This window comes from Agrilus planipennis, unplaced genomic scaffold (genome assembly GCF_000699045.2).
Source record: "Agrilus planipennis isolate EAB-ADULT unplaced genomic scaffold, Apla_2.0 scaffold118, whole genome shotgun sequence".
In the NCBI taxonomy this organism is placed as follows: domain Eukaryota; kingdom Metazoa; phylum Arthropoda; class Insecta; order Coleoptera; family Buprestidae; genus Agrilus; species Agrilus planipennis.
Window position 1 is genome coordinate 88057 of NW_020438955.1, and position 24423 is coordinate 112479.

Below are 24423 nucleotides of genomic sequence, written 5' to 3' on the forward strand. Positions count from 1 at the left end.
CAAAAAATGTGAAGATGGAGTAGCGAGAACGAGTATGTTTGTGTGCGATCGGACACACGTGTGCGTGAATGGCTTATCGATTTGCCGACTAGCCGCGGGCTGGTATTTGTAAATGTGTGTGTCGTACCTGCGTTCTGGGAAAGCAGTAAATAGTTCAAACAAACTAACCGGATGTTTCCAGAAGGTTCCCGAAAGTAAACAAAATAGTATTTTGAGGAAGAGACGATTGCCGAGAAAAGTAGAAATAAATTGACCGTTGCAGAAGTGGATCGAGAAATAAATTGACAGTTATAGCAGTGAAATAAATAGCGCAGTGAATAGTGATATATCAACAGTAGTGTAAATAAATATGAATAATTCATAACCTAAGTTTAGTAATAATTTAATAGTATTTTTATGTTCTTTAATAATTAGTGTAAATAAATAGTTTTTGTCGTTATCAGTCTTAGAAGTTAATCTTGTTAAACCCACGAACATTACAATATCATAGTTGTGCATAAAATAAGTCTTTTATATATACCTATATGTAGCCATTAAGGATGGTAAATGTTAATTTAAATTATAGTTCTTGACCAATACAATACTTTTTCTAACTTTACATTGAACTAAACACTACAAATAAGACGGAGTAAAAGGCATAGAATATGGAACGGATATTTTTTCTAATATGCAAGTTGATCTGTGATTTTGATTTGTAATATAGTATTAAACCTTAACAGTGACGGATTAGGTCACGTTCGTCAAGGTCATAGGACGGATAATAGTACATACGAGGAAATTAATATATAATAGGCGTTTCTCAAAGGCATGCAATGCAATTTTAATTCCATACAGTTCATACGTTTAATGTTGAAGATTATGTTATAGTTGCTATGTAGCGCTATCACGCGAAAACTATTAACTAACTAAAAGGTATAATATTAATGTTCACAATCGGCTTATTCATAAGTAATTTAAGCGAATTACGAGAGCGAAACTATTGAAAAAAAGTGATTTCAAAAAATGCAGAAAGTTACTGTCGCTGAAGAATACAAAAAAAATAAGGAATTAACCAAAGAAGATATTCGAAGGGTGGAAGAATGGCTAGAAAAACAACCCCATTTACCTAAAATGGAAGGTAAGTGCTATAATTAATTTAAAGAAATTTCTAAATAAAATCTGTAAATAGTTGAAGTAACTATTTACAGGGAGGACCAGGTTGGATGTTTTCTAAAAGAATAATGTCTATTTCAAAAGAATAATAGGGCGTTACAATAACATTCTACTACTCTATGTTACGGTTACATTCAATAACATTGGTCTCCGGTTTACAAATCGTATATTTCTTATTTTAGAATTGGAGATAATTTTATTCCTACATAGTTGCTCGTATAGCGTGGAATTTACAAAAACCACGATCGATACGTATTTTACAATGAAAACGCACGCTCCTGAATTCTTTACCAATCGAAGTCCTGACCTGCCCTCAGTCAAACAACTTTTAAACGTAGGGTAAGTAATCAAACTAATTGATAAGGAAACAGGAATGAAACTGTATTCGGCTCTTAATTCACTAGCAGAGTGTGTACGAGGTCTATCGAAAAGTATCGCGAATTTTGTGTTTATTCAAAAAATCATTTTTTGTGATCTTGTTCAGCTCCTCCTTCGATGCCGTCTTTATCTCCTCAATTGTACTGTAGCGTCATCTTTTTTGGGAACAAGAAAAAGTCACAAAGGGCCAGATCTGGGAAATACGGTGGCTGCGGCATTTATAGTGCGTTGTTTTTGGCCAAAAATTTGCGAACAAGCAACGGTATATGAGCAGGGGCGTTATCATGGTGCAAAAGCCAATTTTTGTTCTTCCACAAATCCGGGCATTTGTAGCGGATTACTTCGCGCAAATTGCTCATAACTAGCAGGTAATATTCCGTATTGACCGTTCTACCCTGTGGCAAGAATTCATGATGCACCACGTCCCTGCAATCGAAGAAAACTGTAAGCAAAACCTTCACATTCGACCTAACTTGGCGCGTTTTTTTCGGCCGTGGCTCGTGCAGCAGCTTCCATTGGGATGATTGAGCTTTGGTTTCCTTGTCATAACAACAAACCCATGTATAAGAACAAAGGCTTTCACGGCCGCAATGCATAGTAGAATGAAGATTCGGGCTATAGGGCCGTGGTCTAAGTGAACTTCACGCTGGACAGAATAGTTCACTTAGCCCGAATCTTCATTCTACTATAAACCCATGATTCGTCGTCACTTATGACCCTCGGGAGCAAATTTGGGTCGTCGCGGACAGAATCCAACCTTAGCAATGTTAATGCGATGCTGTTTTTGGTCGAAATTGAGTAATTTTGGTACGAATTTTGTGGCGATCCGCCTCAAGCCCAACTCAATGGTAAAAGTCGAATGGTAGGAGTCAATCGATATGTTTATGTCCTCAGCACCTTCTCCAACGGCGATTCGACGATTGGTCAATACTATTTTCTTCACTTCATCAATGTTTTTGTCTGTTGTTGACGTGCCCGGAAGTTCGGCACGCTCTTCATCGTTCACATTTTCTCGTCCCTTTGAGAACATTTTGTACCACCGATAAAGGTTGCTTCGGTCCAAGGTAGCTTCACCATATGCCACAGTCTCCATGCGGAATGCGTACGCGCATTTAATTCTTTAATCCGTTCTTTCGAATAGGCCAAAAATCGAAGACGGAGCCAAAACACGTACAAGCAAAGCAGCTATCAAAAATTAACCGAACATTCAACATGGCCGACCTTGTCGGAATAAGTGACAGACATGAGTACCAACATAACTCCACAAAAAAATCGAAAATCGAATACACTCAACCCACGGAAATTTAAAATACGCGATAACTTTTGAACAGACTTCGTACGTAATTGTTATAGTAGGAATTAAATTAAAGGATTAATAATAAATAATTTNTGTGTGTAAGTTAAGTGTAAAATAATTATAAGAATTTTCTGTAGAATTATTATTTGCTAATTGTAAATACCATTCAGTTATAAACAAGCGATATAAATAAATTGTTATTTTTAAGAGGCCGAGACGTTGTTCAAAATCCGAAAATTATTGCACTCACTGTAACGGTCCTGTTTTGCTAATCTTCAATAAATAATGGCACCGGGCTATAAAGGAGATTTGTCTTATCCCTATAAACATGACAGAACTCTGCGTGGATGAATGCGTTGTTTATACCAGCACAATTGAATTATGACACAACGAAAGGGGAGCAAACCAAAGAGGAATAACAAAAAATGAAATAAAATAACCGAAAGACAAGCATACCATTGCATTAATTCTGTAAAATAAGCGACGTTATACAGTTAATACCCGAGAAAGAAGATGTCCTGTAATGAGAGTTATTATTGTCTTGAGGATTAATAATAAATAATTTTACAATGAATTGTCAAGATATTATATATTCAACGACAAAATTAATCTCTCCCTGTATCATACCCGAGAAAGAAGATGTCCTGTAATGAGAGTTATTATTGTCTTGAGGATTAATAATAAATAATTTCTTCGTAGTTTGTACGTCACCCTTCCGAAACCAACGCCGGAGGGGTACCGGGTGTTGTTTGCCAAATTAATGGATAGCGACCCCGATAATTATATTTTTTCGGATGCGTGCAAGGGTTTTGACATGAGCACTATGCTGCATTTGATCCAAGAAGGCACCGACAACGGCCAAATAATTCTTTTCGACATGAAAGGCCTCACGTTCGGTCATGTGACCAAATTGGGTATTGTTACCATGAAGAAAATGCTTTACTATTTACAAGTAAGTATACAAACACGATAAACACAAGCTATGGGGTGCTGAGGGACGACCGATGTGAAGCATGTTTCTTGGGCTATTCCACAAATATTAATTACAAATTTTGGTCATGATATTTTGTAACGAAAAACTGACAAACATCTAACCGTTCGTTACTACTAATACGTTAGATTCCGAATCTTTTTAAAATGATTCTTATTGGATGTATTCACCAGGTAGTAATTGAACCTATTCGTCATCTCTCTCTTTCTCTCTTTATAAGTAGCAGTAACTAAGATGAACAGAGATGTCCACTAACAAATTCATTTTTTGGCCAGCGTTGCCAGACCTAGAGAAATTTCCCTAGATCTTAGGGAATTTAAAGGCAGTCTAAGAAAGAGGGAATTTTTATTTAATTTATAATATAATTTAATTTTTGTGCCATTTGAATTCTTATTGTTTACGTGCCCTTTGAAAATGTCATTAAACACTTCGGAGTAACTAAAGAAAAAAACGACTCCCTTTTTGCGCTAAATATGATTTTTTGGTTTAAACATAAACATCTTTTTTTCTTCATTGCGAAGAGATACAAGGGATGATACAAGATTTTTGCGATAAGGAACTTGGTTCCAAAAAAAACTGATAAAAGTACAGGTGGCATGAGGTAAAAAACGTGAAGGAAAGAAAAACAGAACACACTACAAACGAATGTAATTTGTTTTGGCCAACGTGGTATCCAAAAAGATTTGCAGAGTCAGTCATGCGTATCACGTTTTGACTGATAATACTGTCATGGTCAATTGACCGTGACGAAATTTTCGGTCTATTGATAACAACATTTTTCACCCCAATGATTTTGATACCGTATAAATAGTGACGTTCGGAACAACCCCAATCATTCCTGTTTTGAATAGTGCTCGAGTAAGTGATCAAGATGTTTTATGGAATATTTCCGATCGCCTTCTACGCCGCTGTTCTACAACCGGAAGTTGAACGTCTACCAACGGAAGTTCTGGCCATGGTGTTCAGGTAAGTCATAATTATTGTTTTTATTTAATTTATTATTATATTGCAATTGTTATTGTAAATATTTTAGTCGTGTATTTTTGTTTAATTATTGATTTTTTTATTTTTCAGATATTTGGACGGAGATTCCCTGATGAAGGCCGCAAAAGCATCTATTAAATGGAGAAACGTCATACTGGGGGATCCGATTCTAAGAAAGACTTTGAAGAATAAGTTGAGGGATGAAAGACGAATGAGGATGGAATTCATACTGAGACCTCAACTAGGGGTTAGAGTGGAGCGTCCACAAGAACCGACCACAAGGATGTTTGGGAGAAACAGTTGCACCAACAAGAGGGTTGTGGTGGAAAGAAGAAACATATTCGAACGACCCCTTCAGTTAAATGGGGCGAGCATGAAACGGAGGAGAGAGGACAAGTTGGAGGTTCCTCATAAACCAAAGAAGTCAATGAGAATGTAAATTTGTTGTTTGTAAGTTAAATGACAGTGTATATATATATATATATATATTGTATATGTATATGTTTAATAATATATTTATGTAATTGTGATATTATTAGTAAATAAAACTTGATTTGAAAATTGACGTGTTTTTTATAACTACTCTTTCGCATAAAGTATAATAAAATATTATCATTAACTTACATTCATGCCCAGCACGTAGCCTATAGTGGGTCATCTGAAATCAAGGTAAAAAACAATTAATGCATGTCACATTTGTTTATTGTTGGGCAATCTCTTTTATGTTCTACATACGACAAAAATTGTTTATATTTTTCATAAGAACCTATTGGATAATTGTTTGAACCGATGCAGCGCATGTTATAAAATAAGCACCTTTTTGTCTTCTTATTTTTTCAAGGATGCCCTTCCAGTTCGATTGAAAGGTTTACACTTTATTAACGTGGTACCATTCATGGATAAGATAATGGCCCTGATGCGGCCATTTATGAGAAAGGAACTGCTAAGCGTGGTAATTTCACAATTATTATTAACGATAAATAATAAAGGGTGACACTAATTCGTTTCGTCTTTTCGCTTTCAGTTTCATTTGCACACAAATGGCATGGAAAGCTTATATAACTTTGTTCCCCAAGAATGTCTCCCTAAAGACTATGGAGGAACTGCAGCTAGTTTAACTGAATTGCACGGTGAGAACTTACTGACGACCAGACCGTTGTCCAGTATATTCTGAGATTTTTACTGAAACACTGAATTTGTTGAACACTATATTAACTTAAATTTTCATTTCTAAACATACTATTGGGATCCGTCAAATGGGAGGAGCCTAAAAACATGGCGCCGATTAGGGATAATTTATCGTAGTTCCTATAGTGTACCGTGCAATTTCCAAGTTTTTAATTTTAAATTACGATAAAATGATAAGTATTGACACAATATGTGATTGGGCTGACACTAAGCCTCGGAAAGGAAATTTCGTTGAAGGTGAGCGTGTTTTTAATGCCAATCACATTATAAAATTCGGAAATAACAAACAAGTTTACTGCCTACTTTTTACAAACTTCGGATTTAAAAGGTTCGTGCAAAGCCTATTTAAGAGAACGTTGCAAACACATTATTGCAACTTTGTTGTATTGCAGCAGGTAGGTTCTTAACCTCAAAATACTTATATCGTACCATTAGAATTGTGTTAAATCAATTACACAGGAATAAATAATTTCTCACTTTATAATTTTAGTATGATTCTAGTTTTAAATATTAAGGTTATGGCTGATGGTAAATACTTGCTGAAATATAATCATGTGCATTAAAATGACGTGAACAAATTTTTATTCCGGAATTCACTTCTTTGATACCTACTGCTTTCATCCAAGCTTCTATTAGTTTACTTTTTTCTCTAATTTTCCGAATATATTTTTTACATATATAAAACGGTTAGTTTTTATTGGAAAGTAGTTAATGTAGGTGAAGAGTGAAGATCTATGTCTGAAGTGCTATTGCAGCTTTTCACTGAACATATTAACTTTTTATTTGATTTAACTTTAGAAGAAAACTTCGTCGACTCCATCATCAAAAAAATTTTTACTTTTTTAACGTGTTTTATTATTTTAATAAACAATTTTACAATTTGCGTGCACATTTCCTATGTAAATTTTTCCCTCATTCGAGTTATAAATTTTGCCACCAGATGGTGTATGCCCATTTGACGGATCCCAATAGGTACATATACTAAATATATGAACTTGGGTGTCGAATACATAACAATATAAAGACACGAAACAGTTGGTCTTTCTAATCCTAACACAATCTTCGCATTTCCTGGAAACTAGAACATTAACTATTTCCTATTACTCTTGTTTCTGCTTTCATTTTCTAATGTGTTTCTAACTGATCTTTCATGAAGATGTTCTAGCATCCTTTCTTTCCTTTTCCTTATAGTCTTTGTTATAGTCCGTTTATTTAGAGAAAAGTACACAATAGCTGATCGATATGCGCGAACTGCCTTAATGGGCGTAACTGTCAAAAGTTATTTACGGCGCCAGAGGCTTAAGATTGGGTTTTAATCGGAAACATCTGGCGGTAACCGATCGGCCATATTCCTGGGACCAGCCTACGATCGATATTCGTCTGTGCGCATCGCCCGTACTGTACCTTTCTCTAAACGAACGGACAATATCATATTTTCCCAGTGACAAAAGAAGAGTACGGGAAGGTTCCGGAAATAACCAAGAACATACTCTATGACTCCAACAGAAAATACCCAGTAAAAACCAAGTGTTTTAAATGTGAAAACTGAGAAATATTTCTTGCGTATAAAATTTTAGTATGTATTCCTAAAGTTTTCACACTTTTAAAACTCACTTCCTCAATCCTGAGTTAGAATTATACAAAATAAAATAATCATTTTATTTGTTTGTCTATCAATTAACTGTTCAAATTGCTTATTTTCGATTAAATTATTAATAACAATGTAACAACAACTTCTTATCATCTGTTTCGACAACTTTGTTTTAAAAGATAAAAACCTTACAAACGTTTCGTCTTGGCGGCTTTTATCAAGTGGCGTTTGAACACTTTCTATATATAGAAATTCATCATTTGTGTCGTTTTGTAGAACAAGTGAAGAAAAACATCAACGAGAATGCAAACTACTTTGTCGAAGATGAGAAAAGGAACGCTGACGAAAGTAGACGACCAGGAAGGCCGAAAGTGTCTGGAGAAATTTTCGGAGTGGACGGGACATTTCGAAAGCTAGAACTCGATTGAGATCATGAGAATTTTTTTGAATTTATAAATATTATACATATACAATGTTAAGGTAGTCCGGTCGGGCATTGAATTATCACTGGTAAAAACAGCAAATAAATAAAAATTATGAAATTTATTTTAGAAAGTTCCTTGAAATGAAGGTGGGTGTGTGTGTTAGAAGCCTTTTTTCACTGTTGGGTTGTCTACAAGCAAACAATAATCATAATTTTAATCGCAAATATTAAACTACCTAATAAGTGTAACTTTGTATCATTGCCGAATTAATGATAAGCAAAATAAGAGCAAATAGAATAAATATCGACTAGATGATTAAAAATCATGTGATAACGAAGGAAATTTTTGTATACACTTATGTTATAATTATTACGATAACAAGGGATTCAATAATAAATAAATAAATACAACTAGGAATCACTACGTTAATCAAACTAAACCGGGGATATGAAATAATTCACACTACGCCGTGCTATGACCGTGTCCAAGACGATATTTGGCTATGCTCCATACCCGAAATGTGGAAATGCATTTGTTTTTGTCCAACCGACATATTGAACATCAACTTTTCTATGTTTTAGCTTGACGTAGCATGAATGCAAAACTCGACCTGGGTTCAGTAATATGAAAACAGCACGTAACATCACGGACTCGAAACGGTGTAGTGTGAACCATGCTTAAGCGTGGTAACTGCCGACAGCAGTTTTATCACTATCAGAATAAGACACCTCATTTTTTAGTTTATTTATATTAAATGCACCATCCGTTAACATGAAAAAATCGCTAACGTAAACAACTGTTGTTCTTTCATACATTTATTTTAATTAACCCTGTAGAGTGCAAAAACTCATCAAAGCAGACAGAACGTAGTACTACAGTGGGTAGTTGATTATCGACAATGTATTAATCGCCCATTTCGCGACCAGATAATTGAATTAGTTTTTTTCAATGATCATCACATGTTGTTATCGTTTTTACTTATTAGCAATATTAATATTAATAATATAAATAAAAACAATATTAGTAAACAAATAGCAATTTGTCGCATGTGATTTGGTGAGGATAATAAAAAACGAAACCGTTCGAGTGAATCACCTCACAAAGTTCAACAAACCGCTGTTGCTGCCGGTACATTATTCTTGCGGAAGATGTTGCCGCTAAGACGCGTTCCCGAATTGGAAGGAAAGGTGTATTACAAGGTTTGCGTTACGGGGAGACGTTACGATCCTATTAGGTGGAATGTCAAAAATTGATGAATTAATTACTGATTCGAATGTATCTTTCAAGTTAGTATCGTGTTGCATTTCAATCAGTGCTTCATGATTTTCATCAGGCATCTCAGAAACGTTGACAAAACGGATTGAAGATCAAGTTCTGGATACTTTTGTCCTAGCAGTCAGGAAAATAGCGATTAAATCCACATTTTTTAATTTTTTCAAATGGAGTGTAATGGCTCTTTTGTATTTCTACTTTAATCTCAGTTTAATATTATTCGGATGACCTCGTGGACCACTGCGGGTGCTTCCAGAACCACTGACCTAGGCAAATGCTGAGGCATCAATATTCCAGATAATCTTTCACTCTTTTCTGTCTTCACTTCGTCCGTGTCAGTTTTCTCACCCCAAACACCACCCTGCCGCTCATACAATTCCTAAAAGGAGGCTGAAGAGGGATTTCAATCCTACCCTCCGACGTGATCCGGAGGGAGTGGCCGCCCACCATCGTTAGTAGCTTGTAAGAATGAAACAAACAAGCGTTTTTTTTTTATGAAGGAACTTTGGTGATTTATTTTGGAAATCCTTAGGAAGGCTTCTGAACTAAGAATTAATTAGTTAGCCAAATAATTCGTTGCTCCGACTACAGAAATAACAAAGTGATGCTTCTCTATTTGGATTTAAAGTCATCACCATAAGGTCATCAGTCCCAAGACTGGTTGGATACGCACCTCCAGTAAAAAAAAAAAAAACTTTTGGGTATTTCATTCCCACCAGCCACTAATGCTGGTGGGCGGGCAGTCCCTCCGGACTACGCCGGAAGGTAGGGCGGAAAGCCCTCTTCAGCCTGCTTTCAGGAATCGTGGGAATGGGTGGGTGGTGGTTCGGGTGAGAAAGTTGAGACGGACGAAATGAAGACAGAAGATTATCTGTGGAATATTACTGCCCCAGCATTTGCCTAAGTGATCCAAGGAAACCACAGAAAAACTTGGACCAAGGCAGACGAACCCGGAGTCAAACCGGCGTCCTCCGAATGCTAAGCAATGGTCTAAACCTCTAGGCCATGCCGCTCGGTTCCTCCAGTAGAACAGCCCACATCCTTAACTATTTGCGAACAGTAATCTAATGTAGGTCCACCTCTACCCCTCCTAGCTCCTGTTTCTGCCTCTAATATGTCTCTGACTAGACCTTCATACCTGAGAAGGTGTGCTACCAACCTATCTCGCCTATTTCTTATTGACTTCCATAGAGTCCTCTGTTCTCCTATTCTTTCTATCACCTCTTCATTTCTAACCTACTCTATTCGCAGTATCCTCACCATTCGCCCGAAACATCACATTTTCAACTTTTCTTTACCGCCGTTTTCCGAACATAAAAGTTTCTTTTTCTTCTTCATGAAGACGACATGATCCTGCGTTACCCTCTGTTTTATATCTCTACTGCTCTTTCCATCTTGAGCTGTCTCGCTTCTTGATTTAAAGTATTAAATGTAAATATCAATAACGTATAAAACAATGTAAAATTGAATATACTGCTAATCACGGTAATAAATGTCTTATGGTGGAATTAAGAAAGCATGTGATCGACAATCTTGATTATCCTTCACGTAATAATAACACGTTTAGGAAAGTCTCGTGATAGACGTTAAGATAGTGATCGTTTCCTAGAAACGCGTAATCCTTTTGTATGTTCTAGTACATACAACATCAAAGTGAGATTTTCCATTTTCGTGTACTGGACAAATGCAAAAATGAATTCTTATTGTATTCCTTCGTCTGTCGAAAATTTTTTAAAAATATTTTTCTTTTATACACAAAAGGGGTGGGTTCACAACTGGGGGAGGGGGGGAAGAGATCGAAATTTAAAGGTAACATACTAGAATCAAATGAGGCTACATATCCCTCAGCCATTTCCTTTGATTTTAATAAAATAGTGAAACGTATTGTTCAGAAGTGGAACATGGTGTTCAGAAATGTTTATAAGAAAGGGGTAAAAACGAGGTGACCTGAAAAAGAACCCCTTCCGTATTTTATGTGGGGTATTGTTTGAGAGATCAGGTATTAAAAAATAGAATTTAATCTACAAATTTGCTTCAATTTATATTTAAATAGTCGAACTACAGTTATACATAATAGTAAGGTCAATTTAGGAAGGCGAACCATCACGACACGTATGTCTGTATGTACACCCCCTAACAATAATAACAGTACGAACTGCTGTTCTAAAACTCATGTCGTAAAGACTGACTGCTGTACTGCCACTGTCTATTTTTTTATCTATTATTATTAACTAGTCAATTAGTTGTGCGCAAAGCTAGAAAATTGACTTTCGACTATAATGCAAACTGTGCTTACTATTAGTTTAAGTAGGTACTTTTACACATGCGCAAATGCCGCAGACGAAGCCGCTCGATGCTCAAGTAGAAGACAATTTTTTCGGATTTCTTTATTACAGTGCATGCACATCCAAGCAACCATCAGTGGCTGCCGTGAACCCAGACCCGGTTGCGTTCCCAATAATAATAGCTTAGGCGGATGTCTATTTAACATCAACTATGTGAGTAAATACATATTTTTTTTTTGTTTGATAAGAGCATGTTCTACAGTTCCATATACCAAAAATTTTATTTGTTATTTATTTTATTTGGTAAATTAGTAAGCGGCTGATTTATGTATTATCAGTTAAAAATAAAATTACTAACGAGGCCTTGATAGACCCATGAGTGGCTAAATGGATAAGATAATTTACTGTTGCATGTATAATGAGCATCTACATACGCACATAAACGAGTAAGGCAGATTGTTCATCGAACATGAAAACTACACGTTTCTTTGTCGGAATATTTTTCTCATAATAGTTTTTATTAGTAAGTAAAAGTTCAACTTTTTTGTAAAATTTCAGATGTGATCAAGAGCGTGCCTAGCACACTAATAGTTGTAACATTAAAAAATATCCAAACAAAATATGATTAAGTTCGTTCGTGTTTAATTTAATGCTATTGTTTTCTAGTATCTACCAAAATTTCAGTCATTTTTTACGAACAGGTGCAGATACCTAGCTATTAAACAGTTTTTATTATTAATAAAAGTCATTTTATTAATCTGGGTTTGACATTTTTATTTTTTAATGTTGTTGTCCAGATCGTTTTGCATTTTTTTTTTCTCAAAAGTTCAACGTTTACCTATTACGAAATTTAAATAAAATATAAAACGGCTGTGGTAAATTATTATTAATTTTTTCTCGTATGTTGCAACAAAAACGAATTTATTTCTACATAAGCTGAAAGTACTTCTTTAACATTGTTAATGAAATGTTAATGTTTTTAAATCGTCATCATCATCGTCATCATAAGGTCGTCAAAAATTGATACAAAAATAAGAAAGAGAAACAAGTTCATTATGGCAAATTATAATTATTTGAAACACTAGAATTTGATTTTATGTAACATTAATAGCATTTTTTAGTCACGCATACTTATTCTAATCTAACTAATTCGAATCGACATTATGGAACGAATTTGAGAATGCAAATGTACAATGCAGAAAATTAGACAAGGATCATTATAATTTACGGCATTTAATTTCTGCAAAAAAATCGTACAAACAAGCGAATATGACTTTACTAATGGAATATTAAATTTGCTATCTAAATATTTTTTATTGTTTTGATTTTAATACGTCACAGGCATTATTCAATTGTTTCTGCCATCATCCACTTTTGTTTAATACTGGGGCGGCCACACATTGGCTTGTCAATACTGATCTAAATTTCGGCCAATCTTCAAATGCCAATGCCAATTGCAGTAACTATTTGCCAACATTTGTTTGGATACTGGAGCAGCCACACATTGACTTGTCAATCGTAATCTAAAGTTCGACCAATCTTCAGATGCCGAGGCTAGTTACAATAACGTTTCAAATATTTTTGTTTAATACTGGGGCAACCACATACTGACTTGTCAATATTGACCTAAAGTTCGGCCAATCATCAGATGCCAAAACTTGGAAAAGTAACGTTTCGGCAACATTTATTTAATACGGGGCGGCCACACATTGTCTTGTCAATACTGATCCAAAGTTCGACCAATCTTCAGATGCCAAGGCCAGGTACAGTAACGTATCACCAACTTTTGTTTAATACTGGGGCAGCCAAACATTGACTTGTCAATGCTGATCCAAAGTTTGGCCAATCTTCAAAGGCCAAGGCTTGGAACAGTAAGGTTTTGCCAATTTTTGTTTAATATGGGGCGGCCACACATCGACTTGTCAATACTGATCCAAAGTTCGGCTAATCTTCAGATGTCAAGGCTATGTACAGTGACGTTTCACTAACTGTTGTTTGATACTTGGGTAGCCACACATTGACTTGTCAATACTGATCTAAAGTTTGGCTAATCTTCAAATGTCATGGCTAGTTACAAGTAAGGTTTCGCCAACTTTTATTTAATACTGGGGCCGCCACACACTAACTTCTCAATACTGATCCAATGTTCAGCCAATCTTCAAAAATCAAAGCTAGTTACAGTAACGTTTCCTCAAATTTTGTGTAATACTGGGGCAGCCATACATTGACTTATCAATACTGATCCAAAGTTCGGCTAATCTTCAAATGTCAAGGCTAGTTACAGTAACGTTTCGTCAACTTTTATTTAATATTGGGGCAGCCACACACTAAGTTGTCAATACTGATCCAATGTTCAGCCAATCTTCAAATGCCAAGGCCAGTTACAGTAACGTTTCGCTAACTCTTGTGTAATACTGGGGCAGCCACACATTGACTTATCAATACTGATCTAATGATCGGCCAAACTTCAAATGCCAAGGCTAGGTACCTAAAGTTTCGCCAATACTGGTCGATCAAGTATTGGTCAAAATGGAAAGCGACACATTTAGCCAATCTTGGATTAATTTTGTTCATCAAGTCATGGTATAATATTAGCTGCCCAGTCTGCAGTTAATAAATTCCCAAAGCCTTGGCACAATTTTGAGTTAATATTCACCAAACCGCTAGCAAATTTTAGAATAATCATTTAGCAATTTAAGATATTTATGTAATCTGTCAAAAGTATCCATAAGTTATGTATTATGAATTAAATTTGAAAAAGAAATTCGAATTCTAATGATGAGGAAGATATTGGCAAGTCGCTGAGGCATTTTATCTTTAAATTTCTAAACATAGATACATGTACTACAACTTGTATTAGCAAGTGAAATTTGACGCAATTGTGGTTACAGGTATTATTACAACCGTTATTAAATTTAATACTAGTAATCTGCAAGGAGAAGCACGTTTGTTGAAATTGCAACAATTTTCTGCGATTTTCATTCAATTTTGTTGTTGTTGCATGAAATTAAACAGCGGAAAAAATAAATGCATCAAATACAATAAGTAGAGATACTAAACACCACAATATTTGAATACAGTGAATTGAACAAGTGTATAGCTCCTTACATAGTATTAAAAATGTTTTCATAATTAATTTTGTTTTATTTTCATTTTAAATTACATACTACAAAAATTGTGAAAGGGTACTTTGTTCCAGAATAACCATGAAGATTGTAATTCCATGGGTACAAAATGTCGTGCAGAAAACATTTAAAAAGAAGATTCTATATCGTCGTCTTCCGATCCTGGGCTGGTTACCAAATTATAACAAAAAGGACGTCATAATAGGTGATATAATAGCTGGAATAACCGTTGGTCTCATGATGGTACCACAAGGTCTTGCCTGTGCCAACATCGCTGGTTTGGCACCACAGGTAAGGACAACAGTTATATTAATTAGATTTAAATTTAAATACCNCGTCTTCCGATCCTGGGCTGGTTACCAAATTATAACAAAAAGGACGTCATAATAGGTGATATAATAGCTGGAATAACCGTTGGTCTCATGATGGTTCCACAAGGTCTTGCCTGTGCCAAAATCGCTGGTTTGGCACCCCAGGTAAGGACAACAGTTATATTAATTAGATTTAAATTTAAATACCGATATCCCAATAAATATTTCTTACGTAATTGATAGCGTTGAAATATACAATATATTTATATTATTATAATGAACAGAGGGCGATATGTCAATCAACAAGAAATAGGGGAATTAGGTCGATAGGACACCTTCTCAAACATAAAGGACTAGGTAGAGACATATTAGAAGCAGAAACAGTAGAAGACCCAGATTAAACTACTGTTCGCAAACAGTTATTACAGAAGAAGGTTGCTGTAGTTTCTGAGAAATGTAAAATTTGGTTTAAGACAGGAAGACATGTAGATTGTAGATGCCTGCCCACTGTTCAACAAGTCATTGGGCTGATGAACTTATATTGATGACGATGATGACGATGTAACGATTTATAATTCATAAACATACGCAAGTCAGCATTTCTATCGTCGCCGTCCATTGACCAAAACTAGGTCAAACATCGAACTCGGGTCAAACTGATGTTAGATGGACATTTTGCATATAACCCATGTAAATAATTATTGTATAAATAAAAATATTCCGAATAAATCAGTCTCGCAAATAGGGTTGCCATCCGTCCGGGTTTCCCCGGATTTGTCCTAGTTTAGAGGGCATCCGGGGAGCGTCCGGGGGGGCTTCATTTGTAGTCCTAGTTTAAAAATTTAAAGTCTTGGGCCGCCCGCCACACACGTAAAAGAAATCTAACTGATTATTAAAACAATTTGTAACAAACTGTAATAAGAGTAATAAGAATACACAGACAACTTCGAATTATTTTATAAGATTCTGTTTTGTTAGGTACATTGAAAATGATGATAAAGAATGACTAAATTTAATTTTAAGGTCTGAAAATAAATAAAAGGGTGATTTATGACATTTTCAACTGTTTTTTGTTACACTGACTATGTTTAAAAAAACCTGTTGACATGTCCTGGTTCTGGACTCTAAAATCCGGGGTTTTCACGCGTCTTGCCCTGGTTTCCAAATTTTAGACATGACAACCCTACTCGCAAATAGACTTCTTCTGACTATTGGCCTTGTGAATAGAATATAGTCACATCCTCCTCTAGCTCCAGTCTCGCAAATAGGCTGGAAACTGACATCTGTATCCGTTAGCGTCTCGCACGTTAAACACGTGTTATGTCAAAAAAATAGGGCATGACCTTTAGTTAAGAAATATCGCATTCTGTCAGCTCCATGACTCTTCAAGTATTGTAGCATGTTGCTGTATACTGATGAATTGCCACAGGTACCAGGAAGAAGAACTGTAGAAGACGTAGTGTAGTAGAAGAATGAGGAAAAGGTTAAAAATGAGATATTGACAGGAGTGGGGGAACAAAAGGCCCTATGGAAGGAAAACTATAGAGATCTGAATGTAGGGCACCATCTGAGACATGAGTTAAACCTTAGATTTGCTTAGGTACTGTTCGCAAATAGTTAAGTATGTGGGATATTCCGGTTTAAGAAAAGGCGAAGATTGCCTCAAGATAAAAAGATGCATGTCCATCCTGTCTTCGGGCTGATGACTCTATGGTGATGATATAATACGAGGGTGGATTGATAAGTTTCCGGCCTGACCAAGAAAAACAAGGTTTTTAAAAAAATTTTTTTTTTATTTCTCAACATAATCTCCTCCAAGGCTGATACATTTCTCATAGCGGTGTTCCAGTCTATTAATGCCATCTCTATAGACTGATTCGTCAAGCTCCTCAAAATAACCATTTACAGCTTCGATTACTTCTTCATTGTCCGCAAATCTCTTACCGCCAAGCCATTTTTTGAGATTAGGGAACAGAAAATAGTCACTCGGGGCTAGGTCTGGAGAGTAAGGAGGGTGCGGCATCAATTCAAACTTTAGATCGTTGATTTTAGCCGTCGCAACGATTGACGTGTGCGCTGGTGCGTTATCGTGATGAAACAAGATTTTTTTCTTCGCCAGATGAGGTCGTTTAATTTTCACCTCGTGGCTCAAACGTTGCAATAAGTCTGCGTAGTATTGACCAGTGATAGTATTACCCTTTGCAAGGTAATCAATGTATATAATACCTCTTGCATCCCAAAAAACAGTAGCCATAACCTTGTTCGCCGAAAAAATTGTTTTTGCCTTCTTTGGAGTTGGTTCCCCTGGTCCAATCCACTGTTTAGACTGTTCTTTGGTTTCAGGAGTGTAGTGGTGGACCCACGTTTCGTCAACGGTTACGAATCGACGCAAAAATTCGCTTGGATTACGCTTATACAATGACAAATTTGCGGTAGAAATGTTTTTTCGAATCAATTTTTGGTCGACTGTTAGCAAACGCGGCACCCATCTTGCACAGAGCTTTTCCATATGCAAATGTTGGTGCAAAATATGTTGCACACGTTCATATGACATCTTACAGGTCTCAGCTATCTCACGCACTTTCAATCTGCGGTCTCCCAGCACTATTTGATGAATTTTTTCGATCATATCTGGAGTTGTGACCTCAACGGGGCGTCCTGAGCGAGGCCCATCAGAGGTGCTCACACGACCCTTTTTAAACTCGGAAACCCACTGCTTAACGGTTGAATATGACGGGGAGGATGTCCCCAGTGTTGAGTCCATCTCTTTTTTAATTTCCTTCGGCGTTAACCCCTTCAAATAAAAGTATTTGATGACAGCACGATTTTCCTGCTTTTCCATTTTTACGAAAACCACAGAGGCGTCTTGTTCAGCGTGCTGTCAAACCTACACTAGCAAGGAGATCGGGCTGAAACTATAGCTACAAGCTATCCAAGGATGGTACTATAGAATGTCACCTCAAGGTAGGCCTAGTGGCGTCATCTCTTGGTTAGGCCGGAAACTTATCAATCCACCCTCGTATGAAAAGATGGCTGGAAGCATTTCTACGAATTTCCCCATATCACAATAATATAAACAAAGTTTTTTTAAAAAATAAGGACAGATTAGAACTTCATTTATTGTTCTTTTCAGTATGGTTTGTACGGCGCATTCGCGGGGTCCTTCGTGTATATAATTTTCGGAAGCTGCAAAGACATTTCCATGGGGCCTACGGTGATTGTATCACTTCTGACGTATCAGGCTACGAATGGCAAAGCACCTGAATACGCAATATTGCTCTGCTTCCTTTCAGGAATCATACAACTACTGATGGGGATATTCAATTTGGGTGAGTAGACAACATAATTAGACCATGAATACAATGTAATAAATCTGAGTTAATTTAGTTTGTTTGGGCAGCATAGGTTTACTAAGATATAAATTTTATTTGTGGTTTCTAAAATGTGGGTTTTGGAACTCGCCTGGAGGTTGCATAATAGGAATTCTTTAAATAGAAAAATTGTTCAACGAAGGAAATGGCATGAAAATACATGAATTGAAAATATTGGTATTAGTAGTAGGAGGACGAGGGCGTAATGCGTAATGCAAGTCAATAAGAAATAGGCGAAATGGTCAGAACAATAATCTCAAACATTTTTATTTATCATCATCAAAAGGTCGTCAGTCCTAAGACTGGTTGAACACGCACCTCCACTATTTTCTATCCTGAGATAATCTTTGCATTTCCCCAAAACCAGAACATCCCACATCCTTAACTATTCGTGAACAGTAATCTAATCTAGGTCTACTTCTACTTCTCTTAACTCCTGTTTGCGCCTCTAATAAGTGATAAGCTGACTTCATGCCTGAAGTCCTACCAACCTATCTTTTTACTGACTTCCATAGAGTCCTCTGTTTTCCTATTGTTTCTAATATCTCCTCATTTCTAACCTTCTCTATCCACGGTATCCCCATCACTCGCTTGTAACACCCAAATTCGAAAAGGAAGCTGTAGGTTAAGGTTTGCGTTACAGGGAGGGGTTCCTAGGCTAGGCGTTAGTCCTGTTACGTGGAATAAAGGATGTTTTGATGGATTTTGCGCAGTGTAATTTATAACAGTCCCTAAGGGATTATCATCTTCAAGACTAATTCCTGACTCGAATGTATCTTTCAAGTTACTATCGTGTTGCATTTCAATTACTTCTTCATGATTTGTATCAGGCATCTCAGAAACGTTGACAAAACGGATTGAAGATCAAGTTCCGGATACCTTTGTCCTTTTCAAGTTTTTCAAATGCAGTGTAATGCTCTTTTGTAATTCTACATTAATCTTAGTTTAATATTCTTCGAGTGACTTTGCGGGCCACTTTGGGTGCTTCCAGAACTACTGAGCTAGTCAAATGCTGAGGCATCAATATTCCAGATAATCTGATAATCTTTCGCTCTTTTCTGTCTTCACTTCGTCCGTGTCAGTTTTCTCACCCCAAACACCCTGTCGCTCCTACGATTCCTAAAAGGAGGCTGAAGATAGACTTAAATTCTACCCTCCGGTGTAATCCTGAGGGACTGGCCGCCCACCATCATTAATAGCTGGCGGGAATGAAACAGCCAAGGGTTTTTTTATGAATGAACTTTGGTGAGTTATTTTTCAAATCTTTAGGGAGGCTTCAGAATTAAGAAGAATTAAATAGTTCCGAATAATTCGCTGCTCTGACTCCAGAAAAGAGAAATTGATGCTGTTCTATTTTGATTTAAAGTCATCACCATAAGCCCATCAGTCTCTAGACTGGTTGGACACGCACCTCCACTATTTCCGATCCTGAGATAATCTTTGCATTTCCCTAAAAGTGGAGCATCCCACATGCTTAATGATTTGTGAACAGTAATCTTATCTAGGTCCACCTCTACTTCTCGTAATTCCTGTTTCTGCTTCTAGTATCTCCTTGACTAGCCCTTCATGTCTGAGAAGGTGTCCTACCGATCTATTTCGCCTATTTCTTATGATACGTCCCGTTTTCTGACCTTCTACATCCACATCATTTGCCCTACAACACATTTCGAACTCTTCTAACCTTTTCTTTTCTGCCGCGTCCACTACCCGTACAGCGTCGCGCTCCAAACATACACCTTTAACAATCTTTTTCAAATTTCTAAATAAACTGTCCGCGAACATAGAAGTAACTTTTTTTATATTGAAGGCGGCTCGACCCTACGCTATCCTTTGTTTCATATCTCTACCTATCTGACTTCCTGTATGCGAATTTATAGAAACCATCAATGATTTAATTAAGGATCAGTACCTACTGACATTTCACTGAAGTTGAAATTTACCTATAGACTACACAGTTTTCGTGTTTCAATGCTAAACTCGCTTTTCTTTATGTTTACTAAAAGGTTTCCTTGTGGATTTCATATCAGGGCCAGTCTCGTCAGGATTTACGTCAGCAATGGCCCTGATAGTGACCGCATATCAGGCAAAGGACATTTTGGGTCTGAAATTGCCTGGAACAACGTTCGTCGAAGTCTGCTACAACATCTTTTCCCATATTACCGACATAAACGTTTGGGATACCGTTATGGGTCTAACGTCCATTGCAATATTGGTTTTGATGAAGGTTTGTTTACGTTTTCAAGTTTTACTTATCCCTATTCTTGTCTTCGAAGATTAATAGTAGCTACGAGAAACAGTATGTTTTTTTTTGCCAATTTAAAATGAGAAATGTTACAATCAAAGCCAAATTATTGGTCTAATCTGGCATAAATGAAACACTATTCACAATTTCGCATCTTAAATTAGAATTTAACTTAAACATGGTAAAATAATGATTCGATATGAAGATCCATGGATTAAATCAACTGTTCGGTTCAAGCCTTTCGTCGGCAAGAGCGGCTGAGTCTTGAAGTTTCGGCAACGACTGAATGCTGAAACTTCGAGCGCCTAGCAGTTACCCAGCCCTGCTCTAAGTTTTTCTGTGGCTTCCTTGGAACACTTAAGTAAATGCTGGGGCAGTAATATTCCACAGATAATCTAATTACTCCCTTCTGTCTTTTTTTCGCCCCGCCCACCAGCATTAATGACTGGTGGGAATGTACCATTCTTCCATGGATTTCGGCCTTGAAAATCAATGATCTTGTACTTAACTTAAATATACTTCGGGAAATTCAAGAAGGCGAAGTCGACAACAAATTATCCTATTAATCCATAGACAAAAATTTTCAGTCTCTCAGAGTTTTTTAGCGTCTCTCACAGTCTCTCAGTTATTAAAATAGCTACCGTTTTGCCCAATAATTTGTTGAGGACTTTGGCTTCCCAACTTGACCCTAACTTATACTAACATATCTACAGTAAATTATCCCAAAGGTATTTAGTTCGCGGAAATCCAATTCCAAAACACTACCAGTGGCCGAAACCAAATCAAAACCTACCAACAAAATTCAAAAGGTATTTGGTCACGTCTTGGGGATGCTTTTCAACTGTAGAAACGCTCTCATCGTGGTGTTGTGCAGTGTTATAGCCTATTGGTCTTTGAAGTTCTACGAAGACTCCCCTTTTACATTAGTTAAAGACGTTCCATCAGGATTACCAGCGTTTTCCTTGCCACCGTTTGGTTTTGGCAATGGTAACGAAACCACCACCTTCCCCGAAATGGTTTCGAGTTATGGGTCAGGAATTCTTGTAGTTCCACTGTTATCATTGTTGGAAGACATTTCGACTTGTAAATCGTTTGGTAAGTTTTTTTTTGCGAATCGTTCTTATATTATAGATACTTTCATTGTTTTTAACAGCAAATGGGAAATCGGTTGATGCCACGCAAGAAATGATCGCGGTAGGCCTTTGCAACGTTGTCAACTCCTTTGTACATGGTCATCCCGGAAGTGGGGCCATGGCTAGGAGTGCCGTTAACAGAAGAAGCGGCGTCCGCACCCAAATGGCTTCCCTGTACACAGCGTTGTTGGTTATAATAGCCCTGCTGTTTTTTACCTCGTCCTTTTACTACATTCCGAAATGCTGCCTGGCAGCCATCGTTATAGCCGCCATAATCTTCATGGTGGACGTCAAGGCAATTGTGCCAATGTGGAAAACAAAAAGTGAGTAGATTGTTTTGTTTGTAGCAACGATGTCACTCACTTAATTATCATTTGTTTCAGAATCTGATTTTTGGGTTGGTTTAGCTACGTTCATAGCATGCCTTGTTATACCCCTCGCAGCTGGAATTATGGTAGGGGTGGTGATTCACCTACTTTTCATCCTTTATTATGCATCTAGACCCGAAATATACATCGAAACTCAAATGGTAAGGCATTTTTCATATATTATATGAAGGCATGATTAGTAATTTTCTTCATATAATGCCAAAAATTATCAGAAATGATTTTGAGCAACATTATTTTCCCATATTCTCCGCCACTGGTTAAGACCGCGATGATAATAAAATTGTTGTAACAACGGTATTACACTTATTTCATAAAGACAATTGCAATTGCCTATTAAATCGTAGATAAGTGAAACATTTCCTTAAAGCATATACATTTTATATGTGCATGGTTAACCACGTCCCTATAGATACGAAGTCAAATGGGCAAACACATAATGTCAAATTTTGTTTTCATTGTTTCTTCGGCTTACCTACACATGCCTTGTATATTTCTGTTAAAGTCAACGACAATAGAAACAAAAGTAATGACAAAAGCAACGTTTCTTTCGTTTTTTATACAAACACCCACATCAAAGGAATGGCGTGGACATAGAGTGGTTTAAACAGCATGATTAAAATGGAGGAGATTATTTACTGTTTCCATTACAAATAGTTTCTCCTTCCGATTAAATATTCTACCAGTTAAATGTAAAATAAATCAAAATATCTACCTACTACAAGACGAGCTCGTGATTACCGCGTTTGGTACCTTCACATAACCTCACTTTACAAAGATTACTTTATTACTTTTGTACATTAACTTAATACACCACCACATTTCAACGGTTTTTACCATAAAATGAATTGCTCATCATCAATTAAAAGTTTCTGTGACACAAATTCTATAAATACATACAACATATCTAACTTATAACATACCTACCTACAATTTCGACATTTTGTTTTTCATAAAATTAATATGTAGGAAAGAAAGATCATACTTATGAAACAAATAAGAAAGTAATAGTAATTAAACTTACCATTCTCTGGGTAAAAATGGAGAAAACGATTCAATTTTATGTTCACCATTTACCTGATAAATTTGCAAAACCCACCACGTCTAAACGATAACGTCTATTCACTACCGCAAACCGCACTCAACTGATGCAGAAATGATTCATGCTCTGCTACAGCAACTGTTCCATAGCACCCTATTGGTCCTATGTTTATTTCCACTTCCCTACATTTTGTTTTTTGTATACATAATTATTAATGAAATATGAAATTGATGTTTATTATAAATTAAAACTTAATAACAGTTAATCGTAATAAAAAACAGTAGTTTTACCCTAAACTACCATAGAGTATCACGAATTAGATTGTTGTTATACAGGGTGTTTGGGGTTGTATTATTGCATATAACTGTGTTTGGTATTTCAGACACCATGTGGAAAGAAATACCTGTTGGTGACACCCGACAGATTTTTAGTTTTCCCTTCGGCTGAATACGTTAGGAATTTAGTTACAAAACACTCTGTATCGCAGGGGATTCCCGTGATTATAGATTGCCTTCACATTCACGATAGCGATTACACCACTGCCACCGCTATAAGAACTTTGATTTCAAGTTTCTCTACCAGGAACCAACCCCTGTTCTTCCTTAACATTAAACCCAACGTTTTGAGCATGTTCAAGGCGACATCGTCAGACGAATTCGTTATACTGAATTGTAAAAATGATATTGCAAGTGTTCTTTAAGGGAACAATGGGAGACGTTTTTATTAGATAGATAGTTCCTACCTGTACATATGTAGTTTATTATTTATATTATTGTGATGTTTTTTTTTTTTATTTATTAGACATGTGCAGATATCTCGATGTATGTAAATAAATAATTAAGATCTCAACTGAAGATTATTTATTTCTTGTTTGAATAATAACAATAGCCTATTTTTTTACATTTTTAATTAATAACAACAGTTTTATCACACACAATTCATTTGTCAAGAATTAAAATTATTATTTATAAAAAATTGCACATCGTTGTAGTGATGCTTTTTTGTTTCAACAATTAATAAAAATAAAAAAAGGAATATACAGTTATAAGTAATTGTTGTAATTTTCTTAAGAAGATATCACTTTCTTTTTTTTTATAAAAATTTGATCTTCGTTATTTACATGATTTTTAGCGACAATAAATTAGGAAAAAATTACTATACAAAATTACGTAAAAAAAAATACAAACGTTGGTTTTAAAAATTATCTGTACTTCTATAGTATGGGATTGTGAATACCCCGATGTTGTTAC

General features: G+C 36.2%; 3 protein-coding genes across 4 annotated transcripts in view; 2 read left to right on the plus strand and 1 right to left on the minus strand.

Moving 5' to 3' along the window:
- The window catches only part of LOC108738928 (protein Malvolio), an 87858-nt gene that overhangs the window by 43370 nt on the left and 20065 nt on the right, over positions 1 to 24423 (minus strand). The window contains exon 11 of the mRNA XM_025974981.1: positions 5427 to 5460. Coding sequence (XP_025830766.1) covers positions 5457 to 5460 — 4 coding nt within the window. The 3' untranslated portion in view covers positions 5427 to 5456. The remainder of the gene's footprint in view (positions 1 to 5426; positions 5461 to 24423) is intronic.
- On the plus strand, positions 829 to 8127 carry LOC108738937 (alpha-tocopherol transfer protein-like). Its single transcript, XM_018472560.1, has 6 exons — positions 829 to 1117; positions 1335 to 1491; positions 3527 to 3779; positions 5644 to 5754; positions 5827 to 5932; positions 7858 to 8127. Exons 1-6 carry the CDS (start codon positions 1003 to 1005, stop codon positions 8007 to 8009), a joined length of 894 nt encoding a protein of 297 aa, XP_018328062.1. The 5' UTR covers positions 829 to 1002; the 3' UTR covers positions 8010 to 8127.
- LOC108738929 (sodium-independent sulfate anion transporter) lies at positions 11645 to 23988 on the plus strand. 2 transcript variants are annotated; one of them, XM_025974978.1, is made up of 9 exons: positions 11645 to 11776; positions 12905 to 13326; positions 14763 to 14979; positions 18133 to 18328; positions 20374 to 20594; positions 21341 to 21707; positions 21766 to 22068; positions 22129 to 22274; positions 23556 to 23988. In XM_025974978.1, exons 3-9 carry the CDS (start codon positions 14770 to 14772, stop codon positions 23871 to 23873), a joined length of 1761 nt encoding a protein of 586 aa, XP_025830763.1. In that variant the 5' UTR covers positions 11645 to 11776; positions 12905 to 13326; positions 14763 to 14769; the 3' UTR covers positions 23874 to 23988. The 2 variants fall into 2 exon arrangements, with proteins under 2 accessions (XP_025830763.1, XP_025830762.1); XM_025974977.1 differs by lacking the exon at positions 12905 to 13326.

What these genes read in the sequence shown, in the direction of transcription:
- LOC108738937 (XM_018472560.1), top strand. Translation starts at nt 1,003, where the DNA reads ATGCAGAAAGTTACTGTCGCTGAAGAATACAAAAAAAATAAGGAATTA. An exon ending in CCATTTACCTAAAATGGAAG is followed by an intron (nt 1,118 to 1,334) that starts GTAAGTGCTATA and finishes TTCTTATTTTAG; the next exon opens with AATTGGAGATAATTTTATTC. An exon ending in TAGTTTAACTGAATTGCACG is followed by an intron (nt 5,933 to 7,857) that starts GTGAGAACTTAC and finishes GTCGTTTTGTAG; the next exon opens with AACAAGTGAAGAAAAACATC.
- LOC108738929 (XM_025974978.1), top strand. Translation starts at nt 14,770, where the DNA reads ATGAAGATTGTAATTCCATGGGTACAAAATGTCGTGCAGAAAACATTT. An exon ending in TTCGACTTGTAAATCGTTTG is followed by an intron (nt 21,708 to 21,765) that starts GTAAGTTTTTTT and finishes TGTTTTTAACAG; the next exon opens with CAAATGGGAAATCGGTTGAT. An exon ending in GCCAATGTGGAAAACAAAAA is followed by an intron (nt 22,069 to 22,128) that starts GTGAGTAGATTG and finishes CATTTGTTTCAG; the next exon opens with AATCTGATTTTTGGGTTGGT.